Below are 21236 nucleotides of genomic sequence, written 5' to 3'. Positions count from 1 at the left end.
CGCCCTATGAAGGGGTCACTGAACTATATTCATGTGAGTTTTCTTGTTGCACAAAGCTACAACATATTTTAAATCCAGTACTATATAAATCTAACTACATTCAATATTTTATGAAACTTTTACCTATTTGCCCACATGTAGAGATGTACGTACAGATCTCAGTCAATGGAGAGGTATGATCGTGGAAAGGTAGGGAATTCATTAACAGGTCAACAAACAGCAAGGAGGAGTGTTGTCACAGAGAGGAAGAAGAAGAGACAAAAGGACAGATTCACAAAGAATTTAGTTTACAATTACTGTGGAGTACTCCTGGATTACTACTGAATAATATGAGTAAGACAGGAGTACACATTACTTACACTTAGAATTTAGTGGTAAGCCAAGAGTACGTCAAACCTACTCATAGCAAAGGGTTTGACAGTAGGAACCACCCAACTGGGGTTGGGAGGAGAAGAAACCCTCCTTCCATTTACTAGTGCAGTATGACTTCAATGGTTAAGCCTTTTCATACGCTTTGTCGTATGGACCTAAGAGATAGGCCTGAAACACACAATGGAGAGGGTGCGGCCAAGCAGGGTAGCCAGGCTGAAAGTCTCTGCTATTCTTTCAAAGCCTTATGCTGCAGGCCTGGGTGATCCTGTGGTCAGGATCCAAAGGCTAGAAGTCAATCTGCATGAGCTGGGCTGAATGACAAGCACCAGCACTTCAGATTTTTTCATTTGGCCACAGACAATCTTTTACAGAGTGATAAGTATACATACTGCTGATGTTGCTCATCAAGACTTTCATGATCGTCAGTCTAGGGTGCTGAACAATATATGGTTATGGTATTAACTGTTCAGACATAAACGTAACCCAGGTCCTAAAAAGAGAGTCCACAGTAATACTGCATGCCCCTATTAAAGTGCTTGGGTACCACAGGCTCCCTTATCCAACATTCAAGTGGACTTCGCTTATATGTCCCGGTGAATGGATTACAATACTTGCTAGTATGTGTGAGGATCCATTTTTAAAGTGGGTGGTGGTGTCCCCACAAGGAAGAATGATGCTGCAACATTTATGCAGTACTTGATGAAAGATGTCATCCTCAGGTTTGAAGTCCCTCAAAGCATAAATTGTGACTGTGGGGGTGAGTTTGTTGCTGCAATTGTGCAAAAGATGTGTGAACGTTTGGGAATAGAGCACCCTGTACCATCCCCAAAGTTCAGACCAGATGGGAAGAATGAATTACGCTATTAAAACAGACTGGCAAAGGCCACTGAAGAGACAGGTCTTAAATGGCCTGACACCCTACCTTTAGTGCGGCATGCCCCAAGAGCAATACCATCTACAACAACTGTTTTGTCCACAAGAGGTCCTGAAAGGGCAGCCTATGGCAGCCAGGGTGAGGTTGCCTCTCACAGCATTCCAAGCAGCTCCGCTGTGGGCAAATAAGAACATTTCTGATTATACTGTACAATTATCAACTGTCTTGAGGCACCATCATCTCCTTGTGAAAGAAGCTTTGCCCCATCTGTCCTCCGAGCCAACACACCCCTTTAAAACTGGTGACATGGTCATGGTGAGAAAAATCAAAGAAATTTCTCTTAGTTCTACATGGACTGGGCCACACCTCATGCTGCTTGCGACACTGACAGCGGTCAAGGTGGAAGGTCGTCCTGAGTGGATTCATGGGACAAGATGCTGAGCAGCAGCAACAACGCCTGAGATGGAGGCCCCAGCAAATGATAAGCATCTGTTGCCTGAGGGACAGTGCAAGGCACCAGCAGAGAGGGAGCCAGACCAGGCCACTACAGGCAGCCAAGCTGAAGTCCCTTTGTCTTGTGTCACCAGAACAGTGACCCCAATGGATGCTGCTGAGTGAAGAACAACAACAAAGTCTCAAAGAAATGTGATAGTCGGCACCTGCAGAAAAACAGATTGAAGAGGACACCATAGGGCAGGTCTGGGAAACCGCCCCTGAACAAGACTGCGGACCAGGATAAGAAACCACACAACACATGCCTTTGCATCAGTGACACCTAGAGAAAGTGTCCTAGGACTGGGTTGCTAAAAGACACTATATATATATATATGTGTATATATATATATATATATATATATATATATATATATAATGTTTTTTTTTAATGTCATATCTAGATTTTCCACTTTTTGCTATAACGCACACCAGGAGCAATCATATTTTTAAGCTAATTATTTCTGTGTGTGCTACCTACATTACACCCCCAGCTGACCATCCCCTCATCATAGAATGTGGGAAAGTTGCCCTTGTTTCATGCCTAGATGATTTGTAGACAGTCATCAAGACACCCCAGCGACCCTATATGAAGCACCTGTTCATAGAAAATTATGCACAGAGGGAAGGATGTCTAAAACCCAATGCAACTTGGGACTGTTAGGCGGGGAGACTAGGACGACACCCATGTTGTAGTTTACTGCCCAATGTCCAGGCCCAATATCAAGTGTTACCTGTGGTGGGAGACATCACCAAAGACAATGCATTTCCTGTGTGTATTAAGCGTCATGTTTCAGGGCGTAACCCAGCTGCCCGGGACTTCGGGAATTTAGCAAGCGATAGGTGTCCTAACATATTAGAATTTGATAACACCGCCGGTAATTGGAACATGAAGGACAGAGTGAGTAGGCTTTGCACTGAGGTAGATGGGAAACAATTGAACTACACTGTATGTTATTGGAACATCACTTTAGAAGAAGAAACACTGTTGGCAACAACTGACAGTCTTTTATATGCCATGATTATGCTATTATACCACGTGTGATCTTTCAGATATTAGAATATCCCTTATGGTCAGCTCGCTGTTCTTACATGGCACCAAGGGCAAATGTTACACTATCAACGCCACCTGGATTAATTACAAATGGTTTGATGGATTTCAAAGCACTTTCCCTGAGGGGGTAGGCCTTTCTTCTAGAAAATATTACACATTAGCCACACAGTTACAGGGAGGTATGTATTTCACTTGTGGCACAAGGGCGTACAAGGTGCTTCCCCGTCATTGGGAAGATATGTGTGCCATCACTTATCTTACCCCAAACATTTCAGTAGTACAGCATGTTGCAGGACATGAGCCACTACATTTGGGGAGTTTCGCTCATAGGTATAACAGACGTAAACCTATTTTGGAGACGAGGCAATGTCTATATATATATATATTTTTTTTTTTAACTAAAGCGTACATTTCTCCTTGGATATGGCTTATAAGACAGAGTCGGCCCTTGTTAACATTTCTCCTGAGTTGGCTTTTGCATTTCATGCAACTAGGGATGCACTTCAAGAGTTGCAGGTGGAAATTAATTCTGCTGTTAATATGTCAACAGAAGTAGAAAAATCACAATGGATGTTGCCCAAATAAAGCATGTATTTAATGGAGCAGAGAAGGTTACGACCCCACGGATTGGTCCTGGCTGTGGTCTTAGCTACCAACTGGATGGTTACAAAGTTTAGTTCTTGCACTTCTTGGCATTGTTGTCGGTTTGCGTTGCCTTCAGTGTTATTGCTCCATGGTGCAACAATTACGTAGAAACGGCATCCTTTCATTTTTCACAGTTAAGGTTCTACCTCCCACAGAGCAGGAGCTAGCACACAGATATCGTAGAGTACAGCAGCAAGTAGAGGAAGCACACAAGGACATTTTTGATTTAATGGCCCTTGACATATTGTGCATTAATTACTTTTATATCTCCGGAGGTTCGCTGGAGTCCTCCATCTACATCCCCTCCCTCCTCCGGGGGTCCAAGCAGGCTCCTCCTGACTTCCTCCCTGCCGGCCTTCTGGCAGTACAGTGTGGCTTCTGGCTGGGCTTCCCAGCCTTGAGTGGCGCTGGCCCCCTCACCTCTTCATGTGGCCCACCTGGGAGCCCGTGCGGCCTGGCCCCCGGTGATGCCATGGTTCCCTCTGCTTTTACTTTTCCAAGGTACGGTGAGCCTGACATGAGTGACGTGTGCGGGCCCCTGAGGCCTGTGCTGTAGCGGCATTGCGGATCCCGCGGCCCAGCCTGCCTTGTGGACCTGGAGCCTGCAGTTGTTCTACCTGACCTGCCTTCATCTACCGACTGACAAGATCCTCATCTATCTGCATGGGCACAAGTGCCGGCCTGTAATGCCAAAATTAATTTGAGGGCCAAAACTGGGCGACTCTGCTGCATTCCTTACAGTTTGCCCCTCGTAACAACCAAGACATACTTTTGGGACCAGAAACCGGCCTCTGCACTAACTTCGCAGCATTACCGCAATGGCTCTAAAATGAGCCCAGTCAGATTCCATGCACTGCTTTTTTTTTTGCCGCTAACTCGCAACTGTAATACTTGTGAGTTCTGGGGCCGAAAAATCGTCGTTGTGGGCCCCAGCCAGAGGATTTATAGCTTCTCACTGTTTTCTTGCCTTGCATGTACCGATTGGAGACCATTGAACCCAGTGTTGGGGTTGTTGTCGTTTTGACCCTGTCCTCACTGCCTATACCTGGGAGCGGCCACTTTTCCCATCATTTTTGGCTGCAACATCCTGTTCAGGCGCCGCAGCGCCATAAAGCAAGTCAGAGGCATCCCACTGTGCTGGTCGCAACCGAGGCTGGGCTGGGCCCTGGTCGTCTTTCTAGAGGTATGCCTGGTGTTTACTTGTACTATTTTCTAACCCAAGTTATAATTTACTTTATTTGTGGCACGTACATCTAAATACTGCGGGGAAGAAGGTTGGTGGTTCTTTGCACCCGCCTACACCCCGCTCCACTTCAATGCCAATCGAAAGAATGCTACAGAGGGCGGGGAGTGTAATCAGTAATGAAATTGAATTAACTGAGTGAAGACTATCTCTCAATTCGATTTAATTGACCATATGCCTTGTCCAACCTTCTGTTGCCACAGACCAGGCTTCACCTGTTGATGTAAATTCACTGAATTCTTCGGCATAGTTGCCGACCCTGTCCAAGAACATGGCAGTTTCCAGTTCCAGTCCCATTCCAGTCACCAAATGCTCAAAACGGATGCTTAAATCTAGCCAACGGTGAGGTTCTTTGCAGACGGAAGATTTGACATCAAATCCTGCCCCAATTGCAGGCCCTATTTGCGACCAGCTTAATCCTTTGGTAGGGGAAGATGATGCCCCTAATACAGTTTTTAAGCCTCTCGAGGGGGTACAGTTATTGGAGGATTGTTTTGTGAAATTTAAAGATATACCGTAGGCAGTCGTCTCACGGATTATTGCACGGCTTGATGCCATGGAACGTCTACTCCAGGCCTTTAATCATTTGGGAACCAAAGCATGTCCAATCACTACCGCTACAACAATGCCAACATAGCCGTGGGCCAAAGGCGGGCCAGAAGCTCCCTTAGTTCACCTGTTACTGCACAGGCTAGTCCTACTGTAAGGACTGAATACTAAAGTCACATTCCAGTGATTACTCCATCAATGGGTGATCTTACCCTAAATCAAAGTAGACACCACCAAAGGGATCCGTGAGAGACTCGTGATCGATGAGGAACAGATCCAGCAGGGGGTTCAGCCCAAACCATCAAGCAGCCGGTGATCAACTTACCCCCAGCTTCCTGTCCTTATGTGCTGGTCCTAACAGGAGTGCCCCCACTGCAAAAGGACCAGCAAGAGTCGCACAACGATCTCCTGAATACATCTATACACTGGCTAACTTGGCATAGGAACTCTCCCCTCAAGCTGAAAGTCAGCATCCTGATGACCAGAAGGGTGGGCTGGATTGGCTCTGGACCTGTGGACCGGCAAGGTAGTCCAGGTGTGATATTACATTTTAAATCATCTCACCGGGTTAAATCCTTCAAGATAAAAGGAAAATTGTAGCAGTTGATCCTTGGGTGCTCATTTTAGATTTCATTCCCTAGAGGAAGACCAGGTCTAGTCTATACCTGAACTGTCAATTAAAAGACAAGTTAAACGGTCTCCTCCGGCAGTTCAACTAAATGTATTTGTTCTAACCAAGGATCAAAGGGCTTGTATTGGTAGGTCCATCTCAGACAGGGAGGGAAAACACACCATTAATCGCCAACAGAGATCGAGCCTTTTGGATTACATCTGATTGGATGTTAGGCTGTGGGCTGCCCTATTAGATACAACCGTGAGCCTTCGCATCAATAGTGATCACAATCCCTTATCGCTAGAGCTGAAGATGATAATGCCCCCCTCGATGGAAGATTGGTCTTGTCCACTAGTAGGCGCAGGGTGCGTTGGAGTGCCATCATAACATCCGAAGAGGTCATCGGTAATATCTATAGATGTGTTGAGGATCTTTTGTCGCAAATAGATCAAACTCAGCCAGAGTTGGGAACGTGGGCAAGCTTTACAGATATACATTTGAAATAGTTTAGCAGATAATGAGAATTTTTTTAAATGTAGAATCTTGCCACTTGGGTAGGAGGCCTAAACCCCCTACCTGGTATAACCAACAGTGCAGATAGGCTAAAGTAGCGCTGACAGTGGCCATAAGGGTGCAAGACCGTTCTATGATAAAGGAGGCTAGAGCGATCTACAAAGGTTGCATTACTGAAGCCAAGAGAGACTGGTAAAAGATGAAGTGGGCAAATCTGCTGACTGTAGCAAGAAGGAGGGATTCCCGCTCCATTTGGAGCCTAATTGCTACCGGAATATTGGATGGTAACCCCCCTCCCCAGATTGAAAATCACACACCCATGGCAACTTGGGTTGGACACTTCTCTAGCTTGTATTCTCCCCAAGATTGTAGTTTACAACTTATTGATGTAACCTCCATTCCTTGCAGCAGTGTTACTCAAGAGATTAGTACTGACTTGGCCCCACGCGCCACTATAGGCAACTCTCTTGATTCTTTAGCTGTCACTGATAAAGACGTTTTTGTGGCAATTGATAAAATAGTTTCCCAGAATGCTCCGGGATTGGACAAGGTTCCTGGAAATCTCTTTCTTAGTAGACCTGATGTGTGGGGAGCCTACTTTTCTTTGGGTCTCAGTAGATGGGTGAATTGACTGAGCCTTTTCCTGTCCAAAGGGGGTGAGGCAGGAATGTGTCCTTGCCCCAAACCTCTTTTCCCTGTATATCAATGATCTCACAACTTTAGTGGACTGTGGAGGCCCTGATGCTCCGTTCTTTGCAAACACCAGAATACCAGCCCTGATGTTTGCAGCCGATACCGCTGATTATTGTGAAGTCCCCTATGGGCCTACAGAAGATCTTGGACAGATTTGATAGTTTTTGTACCCTTAGAGGCCTAGACATAAACATTACCAAAACTAAATTTATAGAACTCAATTCCTGTAGTACCACACATTCTAATCCTGTCCTTAGAGGGTCTCACCTGGAGCATGTTCGCACGTTCGAGTATTTGGGCATAACCATCAACGAGCACTTCAATTGGCAATCACGTATAAATAAGAGCAGGCTAAGGCTTGAGCAAACCTCAGGAGGTATTGTAAAAATGCATAAAAGCTCCCCTTTCTGATCTATTTCTCCTGCATTGCAAGTTTTCAACCATCAAGCGCGTGGCTCAGCTCTTTATCGAGCAGAACACTGGGGCATGGGGACGTGTCTCCCCTTGGGATTGTTGAATATCGTTTTTTGCGAGAATGAACAGGGCTTCCCCATCAGTACCCCCGATGCTTCCCTTACGGCTAGACATGGGGCAAACAAACTCTCCTATCAGGCAGGTTTGCAGGAGATTTTAATGCAGTATGGGTGCAACTGATATCCCTTGGCAAGTATGTTAGGGTCACTCTGTCAAACATTAGCCTCAGGCAATTGTGGGATGTCCCCCTGGAGTCCGGTGAAATAATCAAATGGCAATACAAGCTACATTTGTTGCACTCCCAGCCACAAGTAGGAACTTTAACTTCAGCATTCCTCCAATGGAAAGATAGTAACGGGTTGTAGCACTTCTTGGACAACATTGAGCTAGTAGCAGCAAGGGAACTCTACTTGCAGTTTACGTATGGTTCCCTACCCCTCATCTATTTTACAGCCAGGTGGGATGCTGAATCAGGCATTCTTGTATGAAACGATCTATTGCCTAATGTTATTTGCGGCTTCATTAATTAGATCAGTAGAAGTGCCCGCCACATGTTTTACTGTTTTAGAAACTTACTAATATGGATTTTAATGATTTATGTCAAATTGTATTTATTCATTTTTTTATGTTTTAACTGTATTGACTTTGTACTTTAATGTTATGTTGCCGAATAAGGTATGCCTAACTGGTGATTTATATATATATATTAATCACCAGTTAGGCATACCTTATTCGGCAACATAACATTAAAGTACAAAGGGAGGGCAGCTGCCCGTAATTGCACTGAATAAAATAATGACTGCTTGCACTCTACTGTGTTGGATGGCCTGTTATTGAGCGTTTCTACTTTTGGGGAAGAGGTCGTTACCTGCTTGGTGCCGTCTGTGATTCAGCGGTTCAGGATTTCTCTTCGAGATATATCTATCTATCTATCTATATATATATATACACACACACATACACACACCTACCTATATATATATATATCAATATTTCAATGTGTATGCATATATTTTATTATCGCTTGGTAATGCCCAGACAAGCGGTGTATTTTACTTTTCTATTTTTAGTATTACATTCCATACCGTATACATTATTACACTGGTGAGTGAGCTTCCCGCTCAAAAAGGAGGAATTGATAGGAAAAAATATATGTATGTACTATGTATCGATTTCAAGTTCTCATCCGCCACTTCCCAATCCACTGAGCTATCTTGCCTCTCACTTCAAGAGCTGCCTCAGCAGCTCTCTTTCCCTCCCTGCTCATGCTCGTTTCCCAGGCCGGTACCAGAGCCCTCACTCCTGCTGACTGCATCCCTCCCTCCATCTTCCATGTCCACGCTTGGCCCAAGTATCTCACAGAAACTTCGGCTGTCTGTTCTGCTTCTCCCACGCTAGGGAAGCTAATTATAACTTTCCAGAGAGGCAGAGGAAGCCTGACTCCGTTTCCCTCCACAGCCCTCTCTCTGTGCACGAGTTAGGTTATAGATAAGCAATGTTTTTCGTCCCCCTTTTATGCTTTCTCTGTATTTCTATATGGATGGTACTTTTTGGCACTGTGCCACCTTAGTCCTGTATATAAGGCTCTAACACGGACCATAAGGTGAAGAAGGGGGCCCACTGTATGCACAAAGTTCGTTTGCTATGGCTCTTCTTCCTTGGCCGGCCAACAAGCATTGGTACCTACAAATACATTCCGTTTGTTCCTGAGCACCTGGTGTCCTTCTTTACGTCCGTTATTCCCCGGCACATTCTGGCACCCGTGCAACTTTTGCACACAAAAAAGGAGAAAATAATTAAGGTGCAGGGGCCGAAGCTATTTCCTGTAGGTCTGCTGCCAGTGCTGCACATAGCAGGGTTGCTCAATACCAAAGCGGTCTAGTCTTGATTCCGCCTCATGGGTTTCTTCTACTGCTCTGGATTTATAGTCTCACTCTTACCAGAACATTTTTCATTCCGCCCTGCTCTCTTATTTGTATGACAAAAACACATTGACATTTTGAGCAGAAAAGTCAAGCATAGGCGTGGAAGCGGTACTTAGCATGAAAAGTAGGTGTGTTTGGTGACAAACGTGAGTGGACAACTAAAGCGTTTGCAGAGATCTTCATATCGGAGCAGTCAGCAGAATAAAAGAATAGTATATATGGAATAGTCCCAAGCGAGGCTTGTTTATATTTCGTTGTTGATCTCTTACTTTACGTATTCTCCTGCTTCAAATGTCATGAGATGGTTTATTGGGCTACTTTTAGAACATAGCAGGCACTGACAGCGAGAGGTGAGGGCGCAGCAAGCACCGACAGCGAGAGGTGAGGGCGCAGCAAGCACCGACAGCGAGAGGTGAGGGCGCAGTAAGCACAGCAAACGGTAAGGGTGCAGCAAGCACCGACAGCGAGAGGCAAGGGTGCCACAGGCACCGACAGCGAGCGGTAAAGGCACAGCCAGCACTGACAGCGAGCAGTAAGGGCGCAGCAAGCACCGACAGCGAGAGGTGAGGAAGCAGCAAGCACAGACAGCGAGAGGGGAGGGCGCAGCAAGCACAGACAGCGAGAGGGGAGGGCGCAGCAAGCGCAGACAGCGAGAGGTGAGGGCGCAGCAAGCGCAGACAGCGAGAGGTGAGGGCGCAGCAAGCGCAGACAGCGAGAGGTGAGGGCGCAGCAAGCGCAGACAGCGAGCGGTGAGGGCGCAGCAAGCACCGACAGCGAGCGGTGAGGGCGCAGTAAGCACAGTGAGCGGTGAGGGCGCAGTAAGCACAGTGAGAGGTAAGGGCGCAGCAAGCACCGACAGCGAGAGGTGAGGGCGCAGTAAGCACAGCGAGCGGAAAGGGGGCAGCAAGCACCGACAGCGAGCGGTAAAGGCACAGCAAACACCGACAGCGAGCAGTAAGGGCGTAGGAGGCACCAAAGGCGAGAGGTAGGGGCGCAGCAGGCACCGGCGGCAAGAGGTAAAGGCGCAGCAGGCACCGACGGCGAGAAGTAAAGTCGCAGCAGGCACCGATGGCCAGAGGTAAGGGTGCAGCAGGCACAGACGACAAGAGGTAAGGGCGCAGCAGGCAGCGAGAGGTAAAGGCGCAGCAGGCACCGACAGCGAGAGGTAGAGGGGCAGTAATCACCGACAGCGAGAGGCAAGGGTGCCGCAGGCACCGACAGCGAGAGGCAAGGGCGCCGCAGGCACCGACAGCGAGAGGTAAGGGCGCAGCAGGCACAGACAGCGAGAGGTAAGGGCGCAGCAGGCACAGACAGCGAGAGGTAAGGGCGCAGCAGGCACCGACAGCGAGAGGTAAGGGCGCAGCAGGCACCGACAGCGAGAGGTAAGGGCGCAGCAGGCACCGACAGCGAGAGGTAAGGGCGCAGCAGGCACCGACAGCGAGAGGTAAGGGAGCAGCAGGCACAGACAGCGAGAGGTAAGGGAGCAGCAGGCACAGACAGCGAGAGGTAAGGGAGCAGCAGGCACCGACAGCGAGAGGTAAGGGAGCAGCAGGCACCGACAGCGAGAGGTAAGGGAGCAGCAGGCACCGACAGCGAGAGGTAAGGGAGCAGCAGGCACCGACAGCGAGAGGTAAGGGAGCAGCAGGCACCGACAGCGAGAGGTAAGGGAGCAGCAGGCACCGACAGCGAGAGGTAAGGGAGCAGAAGGCACCGACAGCGAGAGGTAAGGGAGCAGCAGGCACCGACAGCGAGAGGTAAGGGAGCAGCAGGCACCGACAGCGAGAGGTAAGGGAGCAGCAGGCACCGACAGCAAGAGGTAAGGGAGCAGCAGGCACCGACAGCAAGGGGTAAGGCTCTTCTAGTGATGGGCAAACAAAAATTTGAACGAAGAAGCTGCAGATGGTGAATGGATAATAAAGGTGATAATATTGTGGTGAACAAAATAGTTGCAAACTTGATGAATTAATGTGATAACATTAGGCGCAAAGCAGTATAGAACAAAACACAGCGAGGAGCAAAACATGTTTTTTATGGTGGTGAAAAATGTACGTAACAAGTAGTTGAGAACATTTAAGTCGATTGCTGACAGAGCATTTACACCTATATTTGGAGCCTACTCTTTGTCTTGGTTTTGTGCATTTTTCCCTGAGCCGCATATTTGGTGACCAGAATGGTGTTGGGGGAGTTGAATGATTCTTGTACAGAGGGACCGGCCCAAAAACCCAAAATGCCCTTAACATGCCAAAAGAGACAGTGGTCTTTCCCACTGCTTTAGATACCCTGGCTGAGACAGCCTAGGCAATGCTTTCCTAGCTTTCCTTTACTCTTTCGTTTTCCCTATTATGCCTTTCTCGGCCTTAATCTTGGTCAAAGTCTGATGAAGAAAAATAAGCCCTGGTCTTAAAAAAAAAAGAAAAAGAAGAATTGAGCGCCAGTACTCACCACCTGCACACATTAAGTACTGCATAGCGTCTACAGGGTGTCAGTCTACATACTATTTCTGTCATGACCTAGCTAGAACTCGCCTGATTGGAGATTATAAACCTTTATGACCTGCCTGGTGTATTAGAGGTGGTTTGGGTACAAAATCCAATCTCATTCCAGCATTGTAAGCGAAACTCGCAGCCTTTAAAATTGTGCTCCGCTTCTGCCACCAACTTTGACTTTTGTTTCAAGAGTTATCTTGGTCTTTAGGCGTAAACGGTGGCTGCAATTTTACAGGGTTGAGTACGATGTATCTAACTTTACAGATCTGTGTCCAATATGCCTAACTTTACAAGGGTGAGTGCACTATGCCTAACTTTACAGTGTTGTGTGTAATACGCCTAATTTTACAGGGTTGAGTACGATGTATCTAACTTTACAGATCTGTGTCCAATATGCCTAACTTTACAAGGGTGAGTGCACTATGCCTAACTTTACAGTGTTGTGTGTAATACGCCTAATTTTACAGGGTTGAGTGCAATATGCCTAACTTAACAGGGTTGAGTGCAAAATGCCCAAGTTTACAGATCTGTGTCTAATATGGCAAACATTACAGGGTTGTGTGCAATATGCCTAATTTTACAGTGTTGTGTGTAATATAACTAAGTTTACAGTGTTGTGCGTAATACAACTAACTTTACAGTGTTGTGTGTAATACAACTAACGTTACAGGGCAGAGTGCAATACTCCTAACTTTACAGATCTGTGTCTATAATGCCGAACTTCACAGATCTGTGTCTAATACGCCTAACTTTACAGGGGTTGTGTACAATACGCCTAACTTTACAGGGTTGTGTGCAATACGCCTAACTTTACAGGGTTGTGTGCAATATGCATAAATTCACAGATCTGTGTCTAATATGCCTAACTTTACAGGGCTGGGTGCAGTACGCCTCCCTTTACAGGGCTGTGTGCAATACGCCTCCCTTTACAGGGTGGTGTGCAATTTGCTTACTTTTACAGGGTTGTAGAAGTTCTAATCAAGTCCCTCTATTGATTGGGGGCCTCTGACAGTACACACTTTTGCTGTACACTTGCGCTGGGCAACATGAAACTATTGGTGAGGATGCTCTGTCTGCGCATGAAATCCTAAGACTCCACTATAAACTGCAAGGCACAAGCATGAAATGTTACTCATTAGACCAACCCTCCCATGCTTAAACTGTATACAAAAAAATTGAACATTTTTAAAAAGAAGCTACATTAAAAAAAATATAAGTGGAGATTGCGCACCCAAAGTGTTCCATGGGACCCTGCTTTCAGCACTGCCAAATGCTCGGACTGTTTAATGTCAAGACTGCTTGGTTTTAATTAACCTTCATGCGTCTTTCTTCGACTACCCTATACTTACTACTTAATTTTAAAAAGAAGCTACATTAAAAAAAATATAAGTGGAGAGTGCGCACCCAAACTTTTCCATGGGACCCTGCTTTCAGCACTGCCAAATGCTCGGACTGTTGAATGTCAAGGCTGCTTGGTTTTGATTCAGCCTCATGCGTCTTTCTTCGACTACCCTATACTTACTACTTCTTGATTTCACGCTTGCAGGCTCTTCTTCATCCCCCAGTTTGCCACAGTTTTCCTACCTTTGCCTCCCTCCGTATTCTCTCTTGATCGGGGTCAAAGTCTGACTGGACAATTACATCCTGCAAACTGAATGCCAGCCAGGTAGCCAACACCAGCTAACACCAACACAAATTAAGCACTACCTTAACATTTATCCAACACATCACAGACATACTGTCTGGTCGGCAATAATGTGGCTCTAACCAGCATGCCATGAAAATTCACCACACACAACCATCCAACGACACACTTTAGCTACTACAAGCCCTTTGTAAGACCCTTTCACACCAGAATTCTTGCTTCAAAGCCCATAGTACAGGACATAGATAATCAAAAGCGAACAAGAACATACAGCCAGCACATACCACCATGACTCCGATCTGTGACTTAAAGTGATCTTGTGGCTTCATAGCGATTGAGATACACCAAATATTTGGATCCTCTGATAATGTCACAACTTTACAGGTGACACTTGCTCCTGCGCCTCTAGGAATGGAGCAGACCTCTGCGTTCCATGTGTGAACTTACGAAGCCCTAAAACCACTTTCGACCCAAGATCCCTCTCATCTAAACTAACCACATCTTTGGCAGTACTCCTGGGTGGACAACCTTTTCCCATATTCTTGTACATATGTAAATAACTCTTAAATTCTTTCAGAAAATGCAAGAAAACTCTGCAAATCAGGTTCCACATCTTTCTGGGATTTAAACAATCTAAACGTTTAGCAAAAAAAAAATGACCACTTTGAAAAAAAAGGGAAAATTATGATCTCTGTGTTTTACAAAATTGAAAACTTCTGCAAAAAGGTACAATTTTACATCTGCCGAATTACATAAAACCGTAAAGTTGAAAGAGCAGACATGGCTTCAATTTGTATTGCGCCCGCCAGTTAATTATTCACCGATTAAGATATTGGCTAAAACCCTTAAATGTGAACTTCTGGGCTCTGCAGACAATCTAAAAGCAAGAATCTTAAATCCCCTCTCCGGTATTTCATTTGCTACATTTCAATACCCGAAATAGCAAGTAAATTATTAAAACCCTCATTTGCTCATGTGATGGTTCTTTTGAAAATAATATGCAATTTCTTGTTTTTGTTATTTTCATGAAAAAGTGTGAAAGAGGTATAGTCAACCATTGTCGAAGATTTTCGGACTTAGTAAGTCCAGACGAGCCTGCTTGAACTTAAAAACACTGACTGGTATCAAGGTTTTGTCTTTGAATTTTTCCCCGCATACACTTTGGTGTAAGAGCGAACACTGATGTTACATTGTATATAAACACTAACACAAAGACTTCCTACCTGCCCATAACGATTGCCTGATTTACAGAAGGATTGGAAGTTTGACCAAATCGTCGCTATGAAAACGTTTGGCATGATGCACATTATTACCTTTGAAAGATGATTGCAAAGATTTTGATATTTTTTTCCAGAATCCAAGAAAATCTTTAGTTGACTAATGAAGAGCCAGGGAAGCAGGAGCACGGGGGAGAGAGAGGTTTAACAAGCAACATATGGTGCCTAGTTGTGGAGTCGACATCTCCAGAAGGAAAGCGCAGCAGGGTATCCAACACAGGCAAAGGAGGGCAGAATCCATATCAGAGTTTTAGGTTACACACTATGTAAATAACTTCACGACTACATCAATAATCAAGTTTATAAAGGTAGGGGTTAGGGATGTAGTCATAGTATGAGAATCAAAGTTTCAGTCTTCAAAGGCAACAGACCTGAGCTCGAATCTCCAATTCCCTGAGAGAAGAACTGGGTTGGTCCTTCAAAAAGCACATTATTTCATTCTCATTTCAGTACTGTCAGAACCTGGGCGCACCTGGAGTCAATTCTGTGTGGAGTTGTGGGGTGTAGACGAATTACCATCAACCGGTTTTAAGTCTAGGTATCTTCGCTTGTGCATCCTCATTGAACAAGGCCCCATTGAACAGCAACTGAACCACATAGTAATGAAAACTCTGCTGGTACTTTTCGATCTTAAGTTCAGCATTTCATTGTTTACAAAACAGCTGTCCCGGTTTACTCCAGCCATTCCCTAATTGGAAGCAGCTGCCTAGAAGATCTGGATCACTTCAGAAACTTTAAGAAACTCTAAAAAAGGGAAGTTTTGTACAATGAAGGACGAGGTCACAGGAACTCCAAAAATAGAAGATACATCTCAAAATAAACTATTCTGGTATGTGCATATACAGCACATCATTTTTGATAAATAAATTGTTTGTCACCAACAATGCCTCATGGCTGTGTGCCAGCAACATCCACTAAATATCCTCTGGGTAGAAGAAACTTTCTATCAAAACGTAAACAAGATTCAGGCTGAGTCCATGTCCTACAAAACAAATATACTTTGCTACATGGGAGCAGGGTTCCCAAAATGCATAGTCAATGCAATTCTTACGCAAAACAACATAAGCCAAATAGCTCTCTTTGCTGACCCTCTTGAAAATGTTTTTGGTAACTGATGTAAGCTTTGGCTTACGAGACCAAAACTCAGATGCGTTTTCCATGGAAACGGCTCTGTCCCAGCCTTACTGAACACACAGAGGCATCTGCCTGCCTGGACTCTCTTGAGTTACAAATATGACTGATGGCGAATTACAGCTTTCCTACTCTTTGCCATGTGAGGCGCATAATTTGGCAGCACTGACCGTAAAGTAGCAATACTGTTGTTGTTCATGAACTGAATACTACGAAAATCAAGTATTCATACTTAAGGGAGGAGTTTGGCTAAAAATTCTTTAACTGCCCGAATCAGAACTTTGGGTCCAGGTCAAGCTTGGGAAAGAGTAGCATGAGCAAACTCGGCCACAAAATCTGAAGAACTGATAGTTTTATCTCACATCATGAAAATGGTGAGGAGCTTTGAACTGATGACACAGGCGAATGTTCAATAGAATGGACCCAACTTTTGAGATAGTGACAGTAACGCTACTTCCTTTTTTGCTTGTTTATTTTCAGCTGAATGAAGACCGACATTCACAAGAAAACAGAAAGCAGGAAACTTGCAAAGATCATTTATATCCTGAGGTGTTCTGTGTTTTTCTAGAAAAGTAGTTAAAACGAGTAGTACTTTGAATAGCAACTCCTCAGCTGCTGGCCGAGGGTTCGAAGGATGTGTTTGCTAAGACTTGAAGAAAGTTCTTCAAAAACTAGTGGGAGGGCTGTCAGGTAGAAGAGGGCATTTTCTTAATTTACATGTTAAGCTCTTAGGTAGAGTGTAGGGTACACAGCTCTAGTCATGGCTCCATCCTCCCTGCAAACTGCAACTACTTACATTTCATTTACTCAGTCACACTCTCTTAATAACCTCAATCCTGATCAGCATTCCAGACACCAGCTAAGATATTATCTGAACTCGGGACACAGGATGCTACACACCTCCCTTTCTTACAACAAAACAAAGAAGAGTTGTTCCATTGTTCATATCATACATGGATAATCGTTCACTATCACTCAATCTGAAACGTGTTTGGGTTATAGATTTACCTAATAACAAACTGTTAAACTCTCCAACACCCATGCAGACGAACAAGGACAAAAAAATAGCAATCACAGTATCTCTGCGACAGGTCAAAGAAAATCTTGCAACTCTCTAGAGCATGAGGCTCCCCACACCTCATTACAAACTGGAAAAATACGAGACAACTTGATTGTGACTAACACTGCACAACGGTCCAAGACCTGCACGTCTTTGACCTCCTCGGACATGAGGCCCTATCAGCATATACAAGCTCATTCACAATGATGCCATACAACATTTATAGATGTGGACATGTTGTCATGAACACCCAGTCATGAACTTTTGTCTCAAGGATTGTTGAAAGCATATGTATAGACACTATGCCTCCTAGATGACTGGACTAGCATCTTCCAAAGTACAGCGAGATATTCCACCAATTGTTTTGATCAGGCAGATTGTTTGGTTATTTTGTATATATATAGCTATGTTCTCCATCAGTTTATACAATACAGTGTCATCCATAATTTAGCACACAAAATTGGCCTTTGTAACTTTAGTTGAACACAGCAACTCCTCATTTAATAAAGTAAAATGCCCTTTAATTTAGTTCACTATAAGACCCTTTCGCTTAGCTCACGGTTAAAGTCGCATGTCACATAGTACTACCCACATCACTTCGTATACTACCAAGCAACCTGACTGCGGGACCGTGCCCCTGTAGATTTAATAACCAGTGCTCTTCATCAAACAGTACACCACATCCAATTTGTCTCCAGTTCAACTTGTTTTACAGGTACTGGTCCCTTTCGCTAGGCCAGTTACATGTCGTTATTGTGTGTGGTGTTTACCAAAGTGCTGAAACAGAGTTCAGAGTTCCTTTTGTGGTTCATAAAAGGAATTTCCGTGGATAGATCACAAGGAACGGGTTTAAAGCAGATGTCACTACAACTTCCTAGATTTTCGCAAGTTATAACATACACATAAAAATAACATGAAATCTGTGTCTCCTAGTAATTGGGCTAACAGCAAATCATTGTAGTGTGGTGTAGGGGGAACAATTAGTTTATTTCCCCTCAATTCTAAATTAAAAATCAAATCACAATATAATTCATACCAGCAGACCACCTTCAATTATTTCCACAGTGCCAGCCATAGACATTATTTGGCACTTGGCAGTAGTAATACCTCCTAATTTTGCATCCTACGGCGTCAGCATTTTTTAATATTTCACAATGCCACATCAGCACCTGGCAGCTCAGCCTTCGAGTCAACATTTTGCACTCACTGGTGCACACATCATAAAACAGCCTTCTGGCACATTCATCATTTGGGACCTACTTGACCCGGAAATTATTTTCTACAAAATACTTTTAGCAAATATTCAACACCCTAATTATTTGGTACCCTCGAGTGCCCTTTCGTCATTTTGTACCCATTTGTATTTGCAGTCCTGCCTCTATTTTAGCCACCTCCTGCCTATTTTTACTCAAGAGTGCCCCTTCACAATGTCACCCGACAAATACTCCACTGTCCTTAATCACAAACCCCTCTCATTCTCTGGCAACTCATACCGCCCAATAATCATTTCATGCCCCGGTGGCGTCACCCTTACTTAGGGGCATGGATAACCACTTATGAAGAACCCAAGCAATCAATGCCTCTCATAACTTTGTGATGAACACTACTATCAATTCTTTACTTCATCTGGTTCACTCAGTGCCATCTCTCATTGTTAGACACCCCACAGTGCTGACTGGTCACTAGGTAATCCAAAACGATCCAAAAATCCAGTAACCCACAGTACCATCACATTTTTTGCTGGCTGTGCCCATTATCAACACATCAGTGAAACCCTTAATTATACAATCCTCCGCAGAAATCCCTAGACATGCTACCCTTCTCCCAAACAGTGTTTCTCCGTAATTGTTCGTCAGAGCCCCTCACCATAGGACACCCTCCTCTTAATGTGATATTCCATCAGTGGCTATCATCTTTCCGACTCATACAGTGCAGCCTCGGCATCTGGTACTGCCACAGTAGCATTTTCGCCATCCCTTTGTACATCACGCTGCCCACTTCTCATTTGACATTTTTAAACTGCAGTCTCTTTTGTGGTGCCCGCACTTCCACCCCACACAATCATTTCATAAACCCTCCCCTTCAATGCCACCGCATCAATTGTCACCTGATTTTCCTCTCAAATCAGTATAAGCGACGGAACCCTGTATCCCCTGGGGCCCACAGTGATGCTTGTCATCTGGTGCACACTTGGTAACTTATTCATCAGGACCCCAAAAAGCTCAGCCAAGTTTCCCAGGTCCAGGTTTTTTCTTTGCATATTGTGACTTGTCTGGTTTATTCCATGATAACATAGGACTACAAATCCCATCATTGAAAGGGAAAAAAGCTGGATTGAAGCAGCACATCACTTATGGACCTGGGGAAACTTGACAGCTATGCCCAAATAGTTCCAACACTATAAGACACCACAACTCATTAGGTGTTGATGACATCTTAAAGTACCCGTCCTGAAGTGTGTCATGCAAGCAGATGCTGCTAGAGTGGGCTATGCCGGCTGACCTACCGCTGCCCTTCTTGGGCCCCTTCATGAGTAGTTCATCAGCCTTTTCTGCCGGCTGCTTGGACAAGGACAGCAGCTCCTTCTCGTTGTACTTCATGCTGGCCGCAGAGTGTGCTACTGCCCCATGGCGCTGGCGGGGGGGCGAGAACGTTGCTATCCCTGCTCCACCGTCTACATACTACAAGCAACACACACCCTTTCCGAACCGCAGTGTGAGGGGCGACGCTCAATAAAGTAATTGAAAGAAAAAAAGAACCCGGAAGAAGCTTCACTCAAATAGGGGAACTGCGAACAAGGGCTGTGGACCTCTCGGCATCCGTACAACCACTCTCCTGGGGCGGCCATCTATGAATGGGAAGGTCGGGCCAAAGTTCTTAAACTGGCATCGGAATAATTATATTGAAGCAAAAGCTTGTCGAGGAGAAGGGCTACCGTAACCATGGCAGATGTTATATGCACATTTGAAATGTGTATTTACCTGTACTATATACGGACCGGGCAATAGTGGCAGCCGTCATGGAAGATGAGCTTCTTCGAATGTAGGATTAGGTCACAGAGGCGGCCATCTTGAAAAGGTATTGTATCCCTAGCGAGTAATTTTTGTTAGTTTTATTTAAGACACTTTACAAGAAACTGACGGCAATAATAGCAACCTTATTTTCGATAAAGTAAAAGCAGCTTCGCATTTACAAAGAAACTTAGGCAGACACTACTATATTTCGGCAAAGATCTCAGGATTCTATGGCTCACAGGTTTTGTATTCCTGGTTATACCCTTCTAAAATCTACCAGTCACAGAATGCAAAGCCAAAAACTGGACTGGATCAGCTACTCTTGCATTAATAAATTGATTAGATTGCAATCTAATCGAGTAGGAGGCTCCAGTAGGGCTTCCCCCACCAATGTTGGCACTTTCTGAGTGCACACTGTAAAGTGACAGCGCAGTCCCAGTCCTGCCAAGCGTCACGCAACACGCGTGACGCCCACGCATTTCAGTGCGGTGATCCGCATCACCGCACTGAAAAGAAATGTCACGCATTACCGTGACCTGCCAGGCGAGCCAACCGGCACCTGTCACTGTGCCCGTGAACCGTGGGTTCTCTGCTGCTCGAGGTACCGCCTGTGTCCCTAACAGTATTACAGCAGACTGCGCCGGCGCAGCTCTGTGAGAGCCGGCGCTACAAATGTATCGAGTTGAACCTCTTTCTGCCAGGAGAGCTGGGATCATTAAATCCGGATGTGCGGTACTCCCGCGTCACGTCTGGCCGCCAACAGGAAGTTTAATACGGTTGGCGCTAATCATGGCACGCACAGGCAGCAGCAGGCCGGGCCGGCCGCAGGAGGGGTGTCCCGACCCGTCCGTCCCCATGGTGGGGGAGCCGCGCCGCGGTAGTAGAGCCTGTGACTCAGACTGCCTGAGCAGCTCAGCTGACCTGAGCTCAGACTGCCGGCAGCCTCGGAGAGAGTGGATGAAGACAGCACTGACTGGCGGCAGTATGGTGGCAGCAGGCTGCAATGTCTGTGCTGCACAATCGTGGCTGGGCAGCAGCAGTTCAGTAGTCAATAAAGTAAGTGGACAGTCGAGCCCCCTCCCCCCTCACACGCAGCGCTGCGCACGCGACGCCGGTGGCAGCACTTAGTTTTTTTTTATTGTGTAAATGTCCCTGCAGTGCACGTCGTGCTCTGGG

At 45.5% G+C, this 21236-nt stretch overlaps 1 protein-coding gene across 1 annotated transcript in view; it reads right to left on the bottom strand.

Annotated features, from left to right (window-relative positions):
• The window catches only part of PLEKHJ1 (pleckstrin homology domain containing J1), a 45670-nt gene extending 25772 nt beyond the window's left edge, over positions 1-19898 (bottom strand). The window contains exon 1 of the mRNA XM_078670692.1: positions 19553-19898. Within this exon, the coding sequence (XP_078526818.1) occupies positions 19553-19646 (94 nt within the window). The 5' untranslated portion in view covers positions 19647-19898. The remainder of the gene's footprint in view (positions 1-19552) is intronic.
• Positions 19899-21236: the final 1338 nt, after the last annotated feature.

Source organism: Lissotriton helveticus, chromosome 12, assembly GCF_964261635.1.
Source record: "Lissotriton helveticus chromosome 12, aLisHel1.1, whole genome shotgun sequence".
Lineage (NCBI taxonomy): Eukaryota > Metazoa > Chordata > Amphibia > Caudata > Salamandridae > Lissotriton > Lissotriton helveticus.
The sequence above is the reverse complement of the archived record's forward strand: the minus strand, read 5'-3'. Positions and strand labels throughout refer to the sequence as shown.